We start from the raw sequence: 22,106 nt of genomic DNA on the forward strand, positions 1-22,106 counted from the left end.
AGCGACTGGTGGAAAAATTAGTGGTGATGAGTCAGTAGACACACAGCTTATGACACCAATCTGTCAGAATCTGAAGTTTCCAGCAGTGACAATTCCAGTGACAGTGGGACTGATTCACAGTCAATTTTGCAAACCTTCCCATCACTAACAAATGCCCCTCCTCCCTGCCCAGATTAAGCTCTCTCAAAAGCACAATACCAAAATTAATGCAGACCTCAATTTTGTCATACAATGCTAACAGACAAGAAACTTCCACCTATTGTACAACATCTGATTTAAAAGATAAGCTATTTTACTGTGTTAAAGCAATTAAACAAAACTGGAAAACTCTTGAACTCTATTATCAAGAAGAGTCCATGATATTTAAAACAAATTCTCACACTGAATTAAATGTAACTTTGGACTCAGAAAACACTTTACAAATACTACTAAAAGCTACAAGATTTCCCAAAGATGATCACTATTTACACTTGTTGTTTCTTTTTTTTTTTTTTTTTTTTTTTGACAAGTGGAGTTATGGGTGCATGAAAAGCAACTACTTCTAATTTCCTGCCAAAAACCCAAACCACTGCAACAAAGAAGCTCAGCATTAAATGCAACAATCTACAATGTAATAAGAAAGTTTGTTAATTTAGGTCACCTTTAAAAACACCTTTAGAAGAAAAAAAATACATGTTTTCAAACAACTTTCTGAAATCTCTATGATTGCACTAAAGACAGAAAAGAAAGACAAATGTAGCCTTTCTGCATGACAAAACAAAACAAAAACCAAACCAAACAAATCCATGGCCCCCCACCCCAAATCCACAAACAAACAAACAAAAACCAATCAAAAAAACCAAACCAGAAAACTAAGAAAACCTCGAGGGCTCCTTGTGTTTATACATCGCAAATAGCTTTTTTAGGTTTAGTAGCAGCATGTATGATGTCAAGTATTCAAGGTCCTCTTGCTGAGACATTAAACTTCACGACCCAACTACTCTGAGTGCTTTTGTACCCCCTCCTCTGTGAGAAAAACCAAGCATGTCTGCACAGGAACCCTTGGTTACTAAGCAATAGCCTTGCATCTGTCTAGGATTAAAGGGGAAACCCCCATGAGCTCCTTTGGGCATAGGGGATTCCTTATGAACCTCAGCCACCAAAAACCCAAATGATGAATATCCAACAGAATTTGTACTACAGTCAATCATGAGGCTTACATCTTCTCAGGGCATGTAACCAAGGATGAAATACACCTCAGAACTGCCATTCTTGGGTGCATGTTATACTTTGCTTCTTGGGCAATAAGAGAAGTTAGTTTCACTTAAATAAATCTGAAAAGATTGCATGCAACAAAAATGCAAGAAAAATGTTGGTTGCAGCCTGAAGTACAAAACAATGTCTCTCCATACCAACTGTGATAGCAAATTTCTCATGTCATCTTTCCATTTTCTGTGCTTTGAAGCTTCAAAAATTTTCTCCAATCTCATAATAGTGACATCCTAAAATTTTATTTGTCACATCACCAACATGACGGTTAAGAGACTAAGACAGATGTTTTCAAGCCTGAGTTGCAGTAGTATTTCATATTGACACCTAAGGAGAATCTGACCAGTTTTAAGCAGTGGCTATAAAGTTTAACACTGCACCAATAAAAAAGTAGCTGCTTCAACTGAGGAGGATCTTGAAGTCCAAACACACTTCCAGATTTGAGTGATAATTAAACAAATACTGTGAAATAACCAGGGTAAAGATGTAAACTAAAAGAAGCTTTGTCTAAGTTCTTGGTTAGCCTTTGGTTCCTTGACTGACATGAAGAAGAAGAGGAGGATTAAGAGAAGAAGAATAGCATTCATTCGCCCTAGGTCAGACTGGGCAAATGGTGGAGACCCTTCTGGTCACTTCAGATTGGCAGGAGAGGAAACCAGTGAATGCCAGCTCTACTGGTCTTTGATTTTTTAGATGCACCATGACAATGAGCATAATGAGAGAGGTGGTGGACTACATGAGCAGCTCAAGAAGATGATTTCATTTACTGCCTGACTTCTTCTTCCTCCACTTAATTTTTGAGTTCCTTGAGAAAACAGATTAGAAGAAGTTATGGGCGATCACTACCTCTACTCAACCAAGTAACTCTCACTCCAGTGAAACAACTTCATCACACACTCCCCACCCTTACTAGGGGAAAGAAAGTGGGAAGACTTGGAGAGCTGCTTATATGACTGGCTCTGTTTTAAGTGCCCTTCATGGTTTTCTTTCTATGCTGGTTTGGGAAAAACTTCCAACTGACAGTAACATAAAGAGAAAAAATAGACAACCTTTAAAATAACCACACTCACTACTGATCTCTTTTTATTTTAAACAGACTATTTTAACCTTTACTTTTCTAGAAATTTAATTACTTTCCTCAGGAAACATCGGATCATTTTGAATACTAAATTCCCCTTGTAACAATTGTTACCACCTAAAATCAACAATTCAAAATCTCTAAACACACAAGAGAAAAAAAAACAGGGACAAAAAGAAAAAAAAAGAACAGAAGAAACTCCTTGCACAAGCCAGAAATATATGTTCGTTGCCTGGTGCACTCCTTCAATTCCACAAAGCTAACAAAGAAAGAAGCCATGCTCAGTTCAAAAACACCATCTCCACATTACTTTTCAACCACTGTCATTTAAGGGCTAAAAAATGAACTAAAAAATGAAAATAAGAATGTCTATTACCAAAACTACTCATTTTTACTTTCTAATTTTTAAGCTGATACCAATAAAAACACCAAGAACACTGGCTCTGCCTGTCTCATTAAATGACTTGCAGAAGTCACATTAGCTTGAAATATTCCCTCATGTCACATAGTCACATTGGATTCAGTGTCTCCACAGAGAGAGAAATCATGTCTGGAGTTTTGTTTTAAATTAGCTTTCAGATGACTAAACAAAAGTTTACAGTATCAATAAATTAAGATGAAATTCAATCCATGCAACTATAATATGTATTTGTTTATTAAGTAGTTATCACATGTACTACAATCAACTATAATTATTACATGTACAGAAATCATACACAATCTAAGGTAATAACATTATTTTTTTGTGCTACATTGACACGAGTGCAAATGTCCATGAAATACCTCAAAACTCCTTCAGTCCAAGATTTTCACAGTGCTCTCCATAGTTGTTCTTTCATTATCTACCCCATTATCTACCCCAAAATTTATAACACAGCTGCCCACATGTGTCACAGAAGTCAGTCTGAGCAGTTTTCCTCACTGAAGATGGAAATGTGCAGCAATGCAGACAACCCACCAGGAACAGCATCCCCCCTCATTGCCAAAGATTGCCTCCTTCTCAGAATGGAGCAATGTCTGCCAGGAGCACAGGCACACAGAACATGGACTCTGGAAGTCACAGAGTACATTAAGAGGCCCTGAATTTACAGGAGTGATAAGGAACTGCATTGGGCTTCGTTGAAAAAGCAGGGGTGGCAGTCCACAGGACAATTTACCTGAGGTGTTCCAGCCACTCTGGCATCAGCCAGAGCCCTGCACTTCAGCAGCTGATACAGTCAGAAAGAGTGGCTTTATCTTAAGGTAAAATGCCTTTATTTTGCATACAGTGACTAAAGGGCAGGCTGCATGGACTCTGTGGTTTGAGACACAAAAGATTGGTCTCACTCAGGAAGAGCTGCTGAAGGGTGGACCTTTCTCCTAGGAGCTACCATATCAGGACCATGAGAAAACAAAGCTGACACCTTGAAAATTTCCAAGCAATAGGCACATCCTGGGAGGGTCTCAGAAAGGATGTTCCTGGTTTCCTGTACCGACAGTGGTATCTGGGCAGGCACTGAGGGCATGTCAGTGTGGCAGGAAGCCACCAGTCTGAGCACAGGATAAGGCAAAGAAAGGCTGGCAAAGAGCTGAGCCAACACAACAATGCTTCCCAAAACAGGAGGGGCAATCATACACAGCCAGGAGCTTGCATCTCCTCACTCTCCAATCATCTGGTAATACATTTAGCAGGTATAGCAGGAAGCATCTAGGAGCTTATAGGAACAGGTATATGTGTTCATTTAAGAATCATTAACTAGGCCTAGCAATCAAGAGTAAGCAGCCACACATGAGATGTCAAAAAAGGACAGAAGCAAGGAATTGTTCTTGGCAAATACAAGCCAACACACACTACTGACATTCAGCATCCCCTTCCTCTCAAGTCACCCTACAGAGTTCGTCACTTGAACTTACTTCCTAAAATAAAAATAACAGTATTTAAGGACCTTACTAATTAGCACCTGATGTTTTTGAAACTTGGGTGGGGTAAACACAAAGGTTGATTTTATTTTGGTAAATATTTCTTATCCTAAAAGAAGTTCTTTCATGTGCAACGTCTGACAAACAAATTTAGAGACCACATTAATATTTAAAAGGAAGTATTCTCAGTTCAATGCTGAAAGCATCTGAAGAGTCAGCTTCATGATTTATTTAAAAAAATCTTAAAAGGCCATGAACATATTTTCACTGGAAGCAGCTGCTCTTAAGGCTACAGAACTAATACTTATGGGATGCAGTACATAACACCTCAGATTTCAGCAGTAATGATCTAAATAACAATATCATTTTTAAAACAATTTTTTTCTATCAACTGCAAGACAAGATGATGATCTTTCTAAATCATTGCTTTCTACTTAGCCATAATGAATCCAAGTCCACCCTACTAAACAGAAAAATGCCATTATATACAGAAAATCAAAGAATCAAAGGGATAATGATCATGAGCTTTATCTAAGACTTATCAAATTTGAAGGAAAAAAAATAACATGTTGATGACTTGGTTATGGTTTACTAGTTTTGAATAAACAGTTGGGAGAGAATTGCAAGGCAAACAATTGAGAGAGAATGACTGATTCACTCTCTCTTTAAAAAAAATATTTCTCTTTAATCCTTTACTTGGCCCTAGAGGAGTCAAATTACAGCCATTTTATTTTGTTTTGGTTTGGGTTTTTTTTTTTTTTTTTGGCAGTACTTGAACCTAGCCTAACACTGCTACATTACATTCCTTTATGACTGAAACTGAGGCCAGAAATTAATGATTTACCAGAATTTGAGAAATCAAGGTAAACAATACTTCGTACCATTAAGTTAAATTTAAGAATTTAAGAATCTTATCAGTTTCCACACCTGAATTTACCATTTCATTAATAAACATTCCTTCAAGTATATGTATTAAGACAAAAAGATGAGGTTGCATTCTACAGTACATGGTCATATTTCTGTATGTAGATATGGACATAGGTTACTCATACTTTGACATTGTGTAATTACACAGTTCTTGATAAAACTGTGCCAAGTCACCTTTAAATGTGGTATTAATTGCAGATTAAGTGAAGAAACCAGATAATATCTTTAAGAATGGATTATGCATTATGTTTGTAAATTCAGTTTAAAAGAATACTTAAAGAGTAAATTTAATCTGTGTAAATACTTCAGTATACCATTAACTCTCTCCAAACACCAACCAGTATCTTGATCCCAACACTGCAAATGAAACCAGTAGGAGTCATAGACCAGGTTGGCAACTACATAGAGAAGTATTTTTCTGAGGTTTCTTTAGTTCTTCTATGTTGTTTGGTTGGGTTTTTTATTAATTGCATAGAAATTCAATTATCTTTTTCACAGTTAAGAGTGTTTTGCTGAAAGTTTGCAAAAAATTACTTCCAACTTATCTCAAGAACAACTGTATGACTGTAACTACATGCCACCTACAGCTGTGCCTCTGGAGGTACTTGTTATTTTTCTGTTAGAGTGGAAATCTCTGTAATGAAAAGAATGAAAATCTGTAGAAGACTAGAAGAACAAAACTGATTTTACTTCTTCTTTAGTCTCACAATATAAACCTAAATCATATTTCAAAGTTATCCTGTCTTCAGAAGAAATTCTGACAAACCTACTTGACTGACATATGGTATGCTTTAAGTGTTCAGCTAATTTGATAGTTTTGCAAAAATAAACCTTTGCCTTATTGTAATTACTGTCTAAATTGAACTATGATCTTTTTATAGCCTACCTTCTTTCACAAAAAGAAGTCTATAAGTTTATTCACCTGAAAGAGACTATATTCTTCAACTATGACCACAGCTGAACTTTCACATATTTATAGATATGCTTTTCCTGTTATTTAAATGACTACATTTGCAATTCCAGAAGCATCTCAAAAAACCACTATCCTCTTCTAGTTAACAGTACTTCATGTTGAAGTGGTCTCACTACTTTATGATTATTTTGATAGAAATATATTTTAATTGGATTTGATTCCTTCCTTTCAGAGTAACAAATTGGTACACTTCCCTATCAGGGCAGCTCCTCCTCCAACATTGCAAGAACCATAAACATCAAGTGAAAAATGCATAATTCCTCATTTTATTTCACTTTAGACTTTTTTCCAATTTATATTTAAACTCTGGATCAGTTTCAGAATCTCTCTAAACTCAAGTTGTGCCCAATGACTAGCACAGAGCTTCACAAGAAGAAGCCACCTCAGAAGTATAACTTTAAGAAGCACCACCACTTCAACCTGCCCACCTTTCTGAGGATGGCCAGGAGAGGAAGCACTGCTAAGAGGTTGGCATCACGTTTCTACAGGGTGGGGAAATAGAAATATGCCCCTCAAGCACGGGCTGCCCACTCCATATTTGTTTCTTCCCACCATTGAATAGGCTCTGCATTATGAACCCAACACACCTAAAGCCTGAAATCATTACAATTCAAACAAAAAGATTTTTTTTTGAAGTCTATTGAGCACTTCTTCAAGTACTCAACAGTGACAATAGCAAGGACATTCAGCTATTAAGTGCAAAACTGCTGGCAACTGCACCTCCCATCAGCATCCCTTCCAGTCTTACCTGGTAGATATCAGAAAGGCTGCTGCTTCCTGAATCACTAGTGATGCTACATCCTGAGTGACTAGATGAAACGTGGGTCACCTGTGGGTGGAGACTGTCAGTAAGGTGCAGCTTTGTGAAATCTGCAGGAAGCTATAGGTGGAGCAGAAAAAGCATCATTACAATTTGAGGGAGATACACAGCAAAATTAATTCAAATCATATATGTCATACTTTACTCTCTGCCAGTACCAACTACTTAAGAAAACCACTGGGGCTTGAGAATGCAGCATAAAAATTTAGAGTTATGCAGCTTTTTTAACTCATGCAGAGGTCAGCATAATACCACCAAAATATTGCAAATATAAGAGATTCAGGAAAAACATGTATCTGAGGACAAACATTAGTGAAGCAATATGCCAAAACTCTTCAGTAGCTTGCTGTGGGGTTTGGATAGAATTAAAATGTATATGAATATTGTGCTACTTCCAAAATCAATGGTTTCCTGCAGGATGGGAGTTAGGTCACATACTTCTTTAAAAAATCAACGAGCACTGCTCTGGATTTGGTAAACTCTTGTTTCTCAAGTTGACAAAATACATTAGAGACAAGGAAAATCCAAGTCACTGAGCTATCCATTATACTTTGAGCCAAATAATATGACAGCAAATAGGAAATTGGGAAGACTGACACAATTACAAAGAGCTATAATCTTGGAATTAGTTTGCTCACATGCAGTGCTGAAGAATGAATTGAGACAGTATATTTGATCATTTAACAAACATTCACCAAGATTTGTGATATATATTTCTACTATTGCTTTATGCCCACAGCTTCTATGAAAATCTTTAAGAACTGTAAACATTTCCAGACTGCAGAAAGCGAACTTTGACAAAGCAAAATATTTGCTGTCTGAAGAAATATTTAAATGCTATTTCAGGGGCAAATTACTCTTCTCCCCAAGAAGTCTGTATCCCACAGCTAGTTAATAAAAGTATGTTAATGTATCAATTTTGGTTTGCAATAAATTCTTCAATAATTAAAACCAAAAATCTTTGTTTATTAATTTTGTTTCAACTCAGTCAAGGCAGATTCTCTCATCCCTAAGGAGTTGTGTTTGTATGAAAAATGTCACATGCAGTGTGTCCATCCATGTCAATTATGAATGTAACCCTAGTGCTTGCTCTCCCTGGATGGAAATGGAAATAAGATCTCATTCAGCATTAAGAGAGAATAAGCCAATCAGTATAAAAGGTTAGGGGAAAAAGTCACAAGAGAACATGCTAGCAAAAATTATTGGCTCTATACAGCTAAAGATAGTGAATGACTTTACTGCAGTTTGCCTTGTTTAGTTCTGTTTATGGAACACGCCCTGAAAGAACTTTGGCTTTAGGATTTGCAGTGAAATTACAGACAACTGCAAACCTTAGTCTTCTTTGACTGACTGGCATTTCCTATTCTAATACATCTGAAAAGGATTTCTTCATTATCACAGAATGACTGCATCAGTGATAGCAAAAATGGCTGCATTTTAAATAATTCTTTCCTAGTATCTTACTGGAAAGAGCAGCTAAAACCAGCAACCAAATACTAATAATCCTAAAAAGCTACAGTCAGCCCAGAGCTAGATTTGATCTTCATCAACAAAGAAAAGGCAATTAAGAAAAGCAATACTCTAATACACACAGCCATGAATGCTGCCTCCAGAAAAATCTAGTTATGCTCACTACTGTTATTGAAGTATCAGAGGGAGAAAATACAGCATTAGGGACTGCATTATAGTATCTGGGGTCTTTGCTGCTTTTCTTTTCAATCTGTAAGTTTGAATTATCACATAATTGAACCACATATACTGATATTCAGGCCACTATACAATTTTTTTTAATCCTTTTTGAGCCATTCTGCAAGTAAGTACATATTCCATAGGTAGAATGCAAGGGAAATGAACTGCCACAGCTTTTGCAGTGTGTTGCTGACTTCTCAAAGTACAGTCTCGCACAATTGAAGCAGCCCACGTTTATTTCAAAGTAGAAATCCTACACATTATGTTAAGATACAAGCACAAATTGTCTAAGATTCACACATTTAATGATAACTTACACAGATATATTTTGAGGGTTTTACCTTTTATAAAGCACTAACTATTGCAATCCCAAATAAATATTAACTCCATAGGGAACTGTATATGAACACAGTGTGGCACCCAGCCAAACACGTTCAATTTTATAGTGCCCTGCAAATATCTCCATGTCATTAACAACAGCATGTATTTTTTATCAAAGCATTAAAAATTTTAAAGAACCTTTCATCAAAGCAAATCCAGTTAGTATGTTAAAAAGTTAAATTCAGCTATATTTAATATAATGATTGCACTCAGTGTTTTAAATGAACAGCAAGGATTTGTGTGTCACTACTGCACATAAGGCAAAAGGAAGAGGCAGAGGATTTCACAATAACTGATGGAATACACTGGAAATAAAAGCAAGCCTTCTGAATCTTTTTGGCTATAGACAATCAGCTGAATGCTTGGTGATTACTGGTTTCAGAGTAACTCCTCAAGTCAAAGCCACGCTGCCTGAGCTGGACTTGCCAAGTGGTGACAGAAGATCAGAAGCAGGCATTTTTCTTTAGGCAACCTAACTAGTCACTTTGATCCTAATCAAATAGGACTATTTACAAGCAGAAAGCACATGCTCATATCTTTGCAGAACACTACATCTCTGTGCTACATGCCCGAGAGCAGCATCCACTTCAACTGCCCTACCCCCCAAAATTAAGGTGAGAGACTGTATCAAGAAAAAAATGAAATACAAAAATTAAATAAGTTGAAACATTTAAACTGTAAAGTCAATGAAAAATGTGTGTGAGAAATGCATGCATTTCTATTTTAGTCATGTTCTGCTGTTTAAAATACTTCATATTTGCATTGTACACAATGGAGAAAAAAATGAAGCACTGATGACAATGAAAACCCACATCTGTTTAAGTCTGATATGGAAGTGTGGTGGGCTTGACAGCAGATGCCCACCAAAGCCACTCTGTCACTTTCCTCAGCTGGAGAGGTGAGAGCAAATACAATGCAAGACTCATGGTTAAGGACCAAGAGAGATCACCCACTGTCATGGGCAAAACAGACCCAATTTGGGGACAAATTAACTGAATTTATTATCAACAGGATAATGAGAAATAAACTCAAATCTTAATGACTTCCTCCCACCCTTCCTTTCTTCCTAGGCTCAACTTCACTCACAAATTCTCAGCCTCTTCCCTTGCAGTGCTGTGGAGGGACAAGGAATGGGGGCTGTGGTCAGTTCATCTCACACTGTTTCTGCTGCTCCTCCCTCCTCGGGTGGAGGACTGTCACATTCTTCTCCTACCAAAGGAAGCAATTCTCCATCATCACCTTCAAAGTGAGCCCTTCCCATGGGCTGCAGTTCCTCACAAATTGCTCTGGTGTGGGGCCCCTCTGGGGTCATAACTCCTGCCAGTAAACCTGTTCCAGCATGGGCTCCTCTCTCCACGGGGTCACAAATTGCACCAGGAGCCTGCTCCAGTGTGGGCTTTCCACAGGCATCCACCTGCTCTGGTGTGGGTGTCCTCCAAGGGCTGCAGGTGGAATTCTGCTTCCCTGTGGGTCAACATAGGCTGCAGAGGGGCACAGCTGCCTCACCATGACCTGCACCACAGGCTGGGTAAATCTCTGCTGGGGCACCTGGAGCACCTCCAGCCCCTCCTTCTCTCTGACCTTGGTGTCTGCAGGGCTGCTCCTGTCACATTCTCACTCCTCTCTTCTGTGGCTGCAATTGCAGTTTTTGTTCCCCCTGTCCCTCTCCTTTTCTTATCCCAGAGGTGCTGCCACTGTCACTGCTGAGCTCAGCCTTGGCCAGTGGCAGGTCTGCCTTGGCACCAGCTGCGTTTGGCTCCATCAGACATGGGGACAGCTTCTGGCAGCTTCTCAAGGAAGAAGGGTTGGCCCTGTGGCCACACACTACCAAAATCCAGACACACACACCCAATACAAGCCAAACCCTTTACTCTTGGAACACATTTGGTGAATGTTTTTCAGGTAAGCAGAACACAACATTCAACAAGCAGCAAAAAGCTGGTCTACCCCAAACCAGGATATTTACATCCAATTTCTTACTTTCATTGGAACAAGATTAGAGAACATCATGAAACCATGCTATTATAACTCTGAAAAAATTTCCTAGGAACCATCTCCAGGCAGTTAACTTCATAGCAATAGGTATGCTTGCCATGCTACTGAGTATCACATTATTATTAAATTATTAAGCACTCTGCGCTTGTATTGAGCTATTGTTCCATTCTATAGTTTAGTACTGACTTTACTATTTAGTACAACAGTAAAAAAAAAAGTCTTCTTGTTACATTTACACAGCTAGATCTAGCACATACTATATCTACCAGACCACAAGGAGGATAAGAAAGCCTAAGGACCTACCCCTGCCTCAGAAACATCACTCCTCACAGACTGACACCACCACAAATGGTGTCAGAACTGAATTCTCACTTTTATCTTGTTTTACATTTTCATTAAGTGATGCCTAGTTTTAAGAATACCTACAGTATTTCTTAACTTCATGACTGAACACCTTTAGTCACACCATCAGAAGGAACTGGCACACAGAGTAAAAACGTAGCAGGGTAATTTAGAAAAATTAATGTATTATTTGTTTTAAAGTAAACATAGTTTCAAAACATAGTATATGTACACTAGTTTAAATAATTTATAATCATTAAAAAGGTCAGAAACTGTCCTGACCACCTAGTCCCAAGCACAACCTTTGTAAGTGACAAACATTAAGGTAATATATGCATAGCTCTAATCACGTGTAACATGGACAAAAGTTTCTAGCATAAAACATGACCTGACAAAATAGTCATGATCTAAGTCCTAGTCTTAATTTGACAGAGGTGAAAATAGTATTTTATATTTATAACGTAGCCATTAATACACATGTATACCTACACAAGTACACCCATTTATACAGATTGCACACATGGATAGAAACCAGAGTTAAAACAATACATCTGGGAACTCCCAATTTTTACTTCTTGAAAACCCTAAAATCAAAAGAAAACGTAAACAATTACGTGAAACTATCTTAAGGGAAAAGATATATATCCATTTAGAACTGTACAATACCATAAATCCTATCACATCCTCCCATCTTAAAAGCATCATTTTATTACTTCCACCCTCCAAGTGAATCACCATGTTATGCATGCAAAACTAACAATTACTTTGCTCTGAATATGTTCCTCCTATTTTAAGAACATTACTATTTTCTCCTACCCTACAGTATGCCTTTCATTATAACAAAAGGCATCTTCTACTCAAGCAATTGCAGGGCTTATCTACAAATACAGTATTTAAAAAAATATTAAATAAAATTTTGAATTTTATTTTTTAAATGCAGTTACATGTGAAAACAAGTATAAATGCAACAACACAAGAAAGACACTTGAAAGACAAACACAAGAATGTCATTTTAAATTACCAGATGAATTCTAGTTAGAAAGCTTCAATATACCACTCATTTTAAGGCAAACAAAGAAACAAAGCATATAAACAAAGTCTTCTACTGAAGGCTGCTCAGCACTTTATGAAATATTTATAAAGCCTGCAAAGTGACTGAAGCACATTTGCAAAAAAGATGGGATTAAAGAGAGCAAAGGTGTAACATTCTGTTATGCAATTCCCAATGAATGATTTTATATGTAAATAAGTGCCACTGAGACAGAGCAAGCAGACATAAAACAACACAAACTATCACCTTTAAAGCCTCTACTTCCACTTTCTGAAATTAAAGAAATACAAAAAAGCACTGATTCTTCAACCTCCAAACACCTGCATCTGAACACTTATTCTATAGCAGTTCTTTACTAATAAAATAATAAAAGCTACTAGACAATAAAAGCCACCATAATAAATATTTTTTTAAAAGTTTTTTATTCCTTTTACAGATGACACACTTAGTCCCACAAACCTAAGTAAGCAAACTACAATGAACTTATTTTGGGATTCTGGGGTTTTATTCATGAAGAGAGAACAACAGCAGGCAAATAAAAGCAATACTGTCCCTTTGTCTTCCTCATTATTTTTTTCCCCACCCAAGACAGAAATCCTGAAATTTTTATTGCACTACAGAAGTGTAGATCACAAAGGCAGTATTCTTCAGTATCCTATAAAATTATTAACAGTTAATTTCAATATTTTATATAAACATTTTTTATATTAAGAGTTTGTACATCTGTTGTATTTTGTATTTTAATGCTATGCCCCCATTTATGGTATTTAATAAGATAAGGAAGAAATATTTGTAATAATGCTGGGCATTCATCAACTTGCTATTTCAACATAATTCTTTCACTAACTAAGAGAGACGTCAAGGAAACATTTTTATGGTTGAGTGATTTTAAACACAGCAGTAAATGTAAGTAATTACAGAATAATAAGGTCATTTCTATCGATTCTGTCTACAGACCTGACACAGGCTGACATGTCCATGCAGAGTTAAATTTAAACTAAAAGTGTAAACTATATACAATTAAAATTAGGATGTAATTCCCAGGGAAGCAGGATTTCCTTGCACCTAGGGGTGGAAAAGATTGAGAAGCTTCCATATATTTTCTATGAAAACTTCTGCAAGACTTAAATAAAAACCTCCTGACTTGAACTATGTCTTCTGTACAATCATTTACTTTACACAACACCTCATGTATTTTTCATCTCCAGAGTTTCCTCGAATAGACATCCTTCTGTGAAACTGTGAAACTTCACAGACACCTAATCTTAAGATCTTGAACACAGCAAAGGACACAACCTGTGTTCTGAAAAAATTGCATGCAGATAATATTGCTGTGCAGCAGCTGTTTGCATACAAAGCCCACAGCAGAACACCTCTAACAAAAAAAACAAACCAAACCAAAAATAAAAAGAATGAAAAGTATTATAAGGACCTTTCCCAAGCTCTTAATTCTTTCCTCCGCCGATATTTTGCTATAGCTAGCCTCCCAGAAAAACTATTCAGAGGTTCAAGCTATTGCAGTGGGAGCTGCAGGTCTCAGGGAGAGAGAGAGAGTGAATGCACAGGAACAACTTCATTCTGCTTCCCTTACAAAACACCCACTGCCTGCCACTTAGTGCACATCTCATAGCCCTCAGCAGCTAATCCTATGAGCACTTCATGCAGCGAATCCTTTGCTTGAAGGATTATTGACTTCTGCAGAGAGACAGGGGTGGTAAAATTTAAATGGGTGTCTGGGGAATGAAGAAAAACCTCTCAGAAGTAACACTTTTTAAAGGAAAAGTAAGAAATACATCACTGAAACACATCAATTTTTATTTATTTTAACCACCTTCTCCGTTGTACGTCGGAATGTGTCAGCATTTGTTCTTCCTTTAGGAAATATATGAATCAAAGATTCAATGCAGCATTTCCTATTAAAAAGTACCTTCTTCAGAAAACCTGGCATAAACACCATTCCTTCAGGAAACACAAATGTCAACTTATTGGCAACAGCTCAAATGAAGCCGGGGGTGAAAAAAGAAAAACTGTTTTATACAGGTGTTTACAGCACCAGTGAACCCCAAATACAAAACAAAAGCCAGGAGGATGGATTTGAGTTCAATCATGCTAAACTAAACTGAGTAATGTTAAACAATTTTCTGAAGTTTTCCTCAGATTTCTGAAAATCCAAACTCAAACATTTAAAACATATAAATGATGTTAGATGTTTAGAATAAACAATATAAACATGCAAGATCAAAATACTTTTATTCAGCATTTACTCAGAAGCCTGTCTCAAAAAATATCTGGGTAAAGTGCAGCTTCTTCACTGGTCAACAAATGATAATTCAAAGGATAATTTTACTTTTAAAATATGGTTTAAAAGTTATAGCAGTTCTGCCACAGGCATCAAGCTAAAAAGACTGTTCTACAACTGTTTTGACTGTGCATATACATTGAAGTATCAAGAACTCTTTGACATCCTTAACCACATGTTTCTACATGGTCTCATAGTTTTTGTTCCATACAGTGCAATGGAAGTGAAATCTTCCAGAAGGGAGTTACGTAGGATTTTCAAATTTCAAAATCTCTTTTTTTTTTATTGGTTTTTAGGGGGTTTTAGGGGTATTTTTTTGGTTGGTTGGTTTAATTTTTTTTTTTTTTTTTTTTTTTTTTTTTTTTTTTTTTGGTTAAGTGTCCGGTATTTTTACATTATTTGATTGCTTTATTCCATGAAGTGATCCCATTTAGGTCCAATCCTATTCTCAGTCTCTTTGAACTTCCGTGAGTAGCAGAATCTCTGTTTCAGTGTATTATGTCCCTACATTAAAAGAGTCCCTATTCCATAGGGACACAGCCTATCACTCTTGGTTGCACCCTGCTGTCCCAAGAACTTGCATTTAAGTGTCCTGACAGAGGCTGCCCAGCCACCCCCTCCCACAAACTAACAGCTTCCCAGTAACACTGAATAAAATTGGGAAGGGAATTCATCTTGTGGAAATCTACATAATGAAAACCAACAAGCAGGGACAGGCACTCACTGATGACTGCTTTCTAAGTTGAAGGAAAGACTGTTCTGAGGCATTTCAATTGACTTCTGAAATATCTCTAGGGAAAGAGAGTGGAAAACCGAGTTCAATCACTGAACTTCTGTAAAGGCTCCCCGTTATTTGATATACATGGACGAGAAAATAATAAAGCTTGGCTTTGCAGAGATCTCTCTTGGGAATGACTGATTTTCATACTAAGAAAATGCATGTTCCAGTTGATGTTTTTCCCACAGTAAGTATTTCTAAATACTTCCTTTTGTGGCTGTTTGGGTGCTTAATACTGAGAACTACTGCTGGGTTGGAAACTAAATGGCCCACTTTCAGGGCTTCTGGAGGCTTGTAAGGTTAAATTTTGAACTCTTTGGCCTATTACAAGTAACTGTGGGAGAGGAAGGAACAGAGAACCTGGTCACAAACTTTGTTTCCACAGGAAACCAGACAAAAGATTCATGCCTAGGGAAATAAAAGCAAAAAAAAGTTCAAGAACACTTTAGTTCAAGAACAATTTATGTGGGCACATATGTTTACAGGAAATGTTAATTCAAACATTTTCAAGGAACATGCTTTAAATCCAGCAGAATATTTTAAATAAATAATAGAACACTTGTGTATATCTCATATACAGACTCACTTTGGATTACTTACAGAGCAGTCTCACAAGTGGACATGGAGGATGCTAAAAAGCAATCACACCAGCAGGGGTAAAAATGATGGCACCCAAACCCAGACTTTATTTTCAGCTTTAAAGCACTGCTCAGCATTGACAACCAGAAAAGTAAAGAGTTTAGCCCAAAGGTGAAAACATGTATCCTGGGCACATCTTAAATGGTTAAAGCAAAGACCTGTGAAATGCCTACAGCTCCAAGCACTGAAGCCTCCCCATCAATAGGCTGTTCTTACACCACACCATATGGTGGTGGTGGGTTTTTTTATACCTGAGCTTCACAATTACAGCATTCTAGCCACTCTAACAAAGCTTAGTGAAGTTTTTTAAACATTCATGAAGTGATAGCTCAGGTTTGAACTGAAGCCATTCAACCTGAACTACTGCCCTTCAATACTGAACTACATCACTGAATTTTACTGCACTGAGCTAACTTACAAGAGTAAAAGATATGTTAACTGATCTTAGAATAAAGAAATTAAGGACTACCTCAGTTATTTTCTTAAAGATGAGATATGAAAGATGGATATACAAAATATCTTAGAACTCCACACCTTCCAAGTGGAGGAAAAAAACCTCTTGGCATCACTGTGCAAAAAGACACTGTGGATAACAAGAGATGAGCAGTAGGAAGAGATGTGAAATCACACACTTTAAAACAAAAATCAACAGCGTGGGAAATTCCCTGTCAGAAATGACTGTGAAAAAGTTTCCATGTATCAGCTGATCAGAAGGTGACTGAATCGTTCAGGTGATGCAGCAGAAGGAGAACCCAGTATGATCACAGCATGCATCCCCCAGAAATACAGTTCTGGGCTCTTCTCCACAACCCCAGCAGAGACCTTATTTGGAAATTTTGCACACATTCCCAGCAGTGTGTTTTAAATAAAGATGGCTTAAAGCCATACACATACATAGAGTCAGAAAAAAACTATCAGGATTATGAGAAGAAAAACTAATACTTGACAAAGTGCAGGAAGAGCACAGCTTTTTCAGCCCACACTGAGAGAAAGATCACTATGCAAAAATAGAAAAAAGGAAAAAGAAATATTTTCAGTACAAGGCAATGCAGGTGTAAAGCCTAATGAGCAGGAAGCTGAAAGAAGGCTGCTAATGAACCACAGAGAGAACCAAGCCAGACTCCACAGGAGCTGTGGTAGAGAAGGCTTTCAAACTGAAGCCAGGCAAAGTTATGAGTGTGCTGCACAAGTGTGTAATGGCAGTGACCCAGAAAATTCTTTCCAGATCCATGTCACTCATCCAAGCAGAAAAATCTGAAGTGAGCCTGTTGTTTGATACACTTAGTGTTCAGAAGGACACTAACCAACAGAGGAAGAAAAAAGACAAAATCCAACACGACTAACATAAAAACATTTTAGATGTTCTTATTGGCAGCTTCTTAGTAAACACCTAAGTACTGTGTAAATTCCAAAGAATTTTTTTTTAAAGATACAAATATTTAGGGAGCTCCTGTGCATAGATGCAAAAACTGAGCCCTGTCTGTCTCCATAAAATACCATATTAATTGAATGAAATTTGATGAAAATTTAAAGAGAGACATGACTAATTCACAAGCAATTAAATGGAAATTCTGTTTGAAGTCTGATGGTTGCAGCCATGTCAATGCCACCCTTGGAGTGTTAAGTAAAGGATTATCTTTGCTTTAGAACATCAAGGAATAGTTCAGGAGAGAAGTGGGTGGAAGTTTCCACTATTTTCCTTGACTGACAATGGAAGCTGCACACTTCTGCTTCAGCTCAACTAAAAAAAAAGAACACAAAGAATTGCAATATTACAAATGACAAACAAGTGGACATGAAAGCCCTTGCTAAAGCTTGTTTTTCCAAATATTCTGATTGTAGCATTTTTTAATATAAAGAAAAATGTATATTGCCATAAGCACTAGTCTTAGCTTGCTAATTGCACAATATTGATAATTTAAAACAATGTTACAATTGTTTTTAAAAGTTGGACATCTACAAGGCAATCAATTTTGATTGAAAATGGGGAAGATGTTATTTTCAAAGGTGAATTTCAAAAGAAAGACTGCTTAAAAAAATCTTACAAGTCTGTAGATAATACTTCTCAGACCAATGCAAAAAGTAAAAAAGTTTCATATTTGCATTACAGATAGTATAGGTAGTCTTCCTAATTTTCTGGCTAATGAAGAAACAGTACAGTAACAAGATAAAATGTTTCTAATGACAAGCATTTCCCTTTATACATGACTAATGTTGCAAAATCTTCAAATACCATGATTTTACCATAAATATAATTTTTTAATGCTGTACTAACATGACTACAAGTCAAACAGCTTCATTACTTATTTTATGAGTTTTGCAAGTGCCAATGTTCTCATGCCATGGCAACACAACAGTGGTGAATGTTGCTGTAACACCCCAAGCTTTGCTTGCTACTTTACACTTTTCCTCAGATGGTAGTCAAAGAAAATTAATGAAAATATTTTATTCTGACACAAGTTTTCAAAACTGTATGTGCTATCATGCCACCATGCATTCCTAATACCTCCATAGTTTGTATTCTGTCACACAGAGCAAGATTCCAGCTTCTATGAACAACTCAATTATTAACTACCTTGGGCACAAAACTTACTACTGTGTGCTAACTGTGATCATAGGAAGGGAAAGACAAAAGGATCATTTTTCTTCTTTTCATCAAGGAGTCTTTAGGAAGCACTACAGTGCTCCCTAAATTCTGGAGCACAGTGCAGCAGCAACTGTGCAAACCCATTTAAAATTATTTACATATATCAGCACAGAAACATCTCTTACAGTAATAATATCTCCAATAAATTTTGAAACAACCTGCAGAGCTTTTCTTTGTAGTCCAAGTGACACTTACTCACAACTGTAATATGTAACCCTAAATTTCATTAGCCTCCCACCTTGTTTTTTTTTTTAATTGCCCAACTTTTACAAACATCCACAACTACATTGTGAGATAAGCAAAACAACAAGGCACCAAATGGAGCCTATTATAATCAAGGCTGCTTTGGAGTGAGCAGACAATGTCAATTGAAGCACCATGTTATTCTGCTTAAAATGCTGACATTCATGTGTGACTTTTAGAAATTCATCTATTTGTGTCTGTGCAGGTGTGCCCACAGAGTTCAAATCATCCCTTATGCTCCTGCCTTGAGTCAACAGCATCCTAAAAACACAACCCATGTAAAAACTTACATACTCTACTGACCCCATGAAACCTTTCAGTGGTGTTTATTTAGGAAGAGATTTTTACAGCACAGATTGCCAAGCTGCAGAAAAATAAGCAGTACAGAAACAGGTTGAAATACCAAGACCAGTAACTGCAGCCCATTCTACAAACACAATCAAGTGACATTCATCTTTTTTCTCCCAACTACCAGAAGTTAAACCCTGGAATAGTGTGTGCATTTACATGGTCAAGGTGTGTGCATTTACCTGAACTACTGCATTAGGTCACCTTGCAATGACCAGACAATTTGAGAGCCAAACCAAGTGCTCATTTACAAAAGCACTGAAATGGTGGCAGCTGTTTGCTGTAACACATGGTGCAAGAGATTTAGAAAGTTACTTTCCTAAAAGTGGTAGACATTTTAGTCATTACTACACTAAGCATGTTATCTCTGGATGCTTAACTGAATAAAACCCCAGTTGGAACATTGAACATCCACTTAAAAAAAAAATCTAAAAATAATCATGCTACTCTAACTCAGGAATTCCTAAGTTTAGTTTTCCCTGGGTACCATCATCACAGAAGGAATACTAATGTACAATACTAATGGAAGTTGCAGGTGTAGGAGTGACATTTAACTGCCTAAACAACCTCTTCCTTCAACAGGAAATAAGTAGATAACTAGATTTTCTATATCCTACTGCTGACATGCATGCCGCTGTTTGGGAAACTCCACTTGAGTAATCATTTATTTAGGAAAAGCAGCTGTATTTTTCAGGGACCTTGAAAATATCTGCTAAATGGAAATTGCTAAAAATCCTTTGCCCTGAAATGCAAGAAGTCTCTAATCTTCTCAGAAGACACAAAAAAGACCACCCCAAGAATAAAATTTAAAAAAACTGCTGGACAGGACAGAAATTCCCAGAGTCAGATCACAGAAAATATTTGCAGAAGTCATACACCAACAGGCAAGGAGAGGTACACCTAATATGGGCTTCCATAGCTTTCAAAAGAAACTAACACTGTTCTCATTTTACTTTGATTTTCAGTCTGCTCCTACAGTTTTAAAACAAAATATGAGTCTTCTCTGCTGCTTTAAAAAAAAAATCCAGTGAACAACCATTTCCAGACATAGAGTTAATTATTTAAGTAGTACATTTTACTAAGGCACCCAAATCCATAAATTCATGCATTTTCCTTTTCCTCCTGGTTCCTTAAAAGTGAGGACAACAGGAAAAAAAGAATATTCTACATTATTTTTGTGTATTTCAAAAGAAAAAAATCCCTCTATAGTTAGCTACTTATTCAAAGGCCAAAAAACCAAGCTGAAAATCCACTGGTCAAGCAGGATTTACAGCAGGTCAAGACTGGAAAGGTGAATGAGACACATCCCATTTTGACATCTGACTCTTTCCTGAGCAACCTAGCAAAGAAAAGAGCTACTGCCTGCCAAGAATTTGGAAAATACAGGTTCTTTTTCTCCTAGTTTGTTATCAGAAATACATTAAGATTTAGAGGTCAAGCCGTACCTTGATTGGTGAAACAGCACAGGCAGAGTGCTTGTTTTGAAGAGCCTTTATTTAGCTCCTTATATGTAAAGAAAAAAAACTTACATGTTAAAAAAAAAAAAAAAAAAACAAAACAAACAAACAAAAAACCCCACAAACAAACAAACAATTTAACAACAAAAAACAAATCAAACCAACCAACAAACAAAAAACCCACCAAAAAACTCCTGAACAAATGAAGAGCACAAAGAACTTACTTGGACTAAAATGAGAACAGGGCTGATGATTCAGCAATCCTAGGATAAAGCTAACTAAGAAATAATTCCCAAAATTCAGTTTAAATTTCACAAAATTTAGAATGTGGGGTTTTTTTACAACCATGACCAGCCACATTCAGGTACAAGGTCCTTCATCACCCCGTTTTCAAGCCATCAATCCCACTACCAAGAGCAAATGTATGGCCCAGTTCTGCACCCATGTTCTCTTTTCCAGGCTTCCCCGTGCTCTTTCAAATCACCCTGCATTAGACCTTCCTGACATTCATGCAACCCCTCCAGCATTTGGCAGGCTGGCAGGCACACAGCAGCAGACAGGCATTGAGGAAACAATGCCATGGATGGAGGCCTAAGAGCACAGCCCAGCTCCCATTCTTCTGGCTCTGCAGGAAGAACAGCAGCACAGAACAGAACGAGCCTATTTTTAACAATAAAACAGCCAACAGGAGCACACACACAAAGGGAGACCCACAAAATAGAACAACGTCACTTTTATGAAATCATTCTTTGGAGGAGGAATAAAAGAAGAAAGCTTCAAACCAGCTCTTCTGACTTGCAAGGTCACAGTTTGGAGTCAAGCTATCAACTAATGAATCCTACCTGGAGTGTTCGTCCAAAGGACCCAGCACACAGCGCCTGTGCTTGCAAGGGAGTGACAGGCTGCAGGCTGCAGGTAAAAGGAGGCATTTTTTATTTATAGACTGAGGGAAAGCAATCCCAGGCTGAGGTACTTGACCATTGGGTTATTGCCTGCATTTGCAGCATGGTTCCTGGCTGTCCCCATGTCTCTGAAGATCAGGTAACTGCAGTTGGCAAGAGGATGCATTACTGCCACCAAATGCTGGCACGTGGTCACCAGCCAAGCCTGGGACACTTGAAATAAGTCATATACAGGTAGAAAGCTACAAGGGCTACATGGAGCTACATTTTATGGCATTTGCTAGCTTATCAACAGATCCCAAATGCACATATAATGTAATACTTTGCTCTTCTCCACATTCTAACTCACAAGCCTGCTTTTTCTCTGTTTTGAAAAGCAGCTGGCTCTTG

General features: G+C 37.3%; 1 protein-coding gene across 9 annotated transcripts in view; it reads right to left on the reverse strand.

Annotated features, from left to right (window-relative positions):
• Positions 1-22,106, reverse strand: part of RAPGEF2 (Rap guanine nucleotide exchange factor 2) — a 184,906-nt gene that overhangs the window by 39,422 nt on the left and 123,378 nt on the right. For 7 of the 9 annotated variants that reach the window (XM_063156286.1, XM_063156287.1, XM_063156289.1 and 4 more), the window contains one exon: positions 6,874-7,005. The exons of the other annotated variants lie outside the window; for them this stretch is intronic. In XM_063156286.1, coding sequence (XP_063012356.1) covers positions 6,874-7,005 — 132 coding nt within the window. The remainder of the gene's footprint in view (positions 1-6,873; positions 7,006-22,106) is intronic. 9 annotated transcript variants of the gene reach the window in all.

This window comes from Melospiza melodia, chromosome 5 (assembly GCF_035770615.1).
Source record: "Melospiza melodia melodia isolate bMelMel2 chromosome 5, bMelMel2.pri, whole genome shotgun sequence".
Lineage (NCBI taxonomy): Eukaryota > Metazoa > Chordata > Aves > Passeriformes > Passerellidae > Melospiza > Melospiza melodia.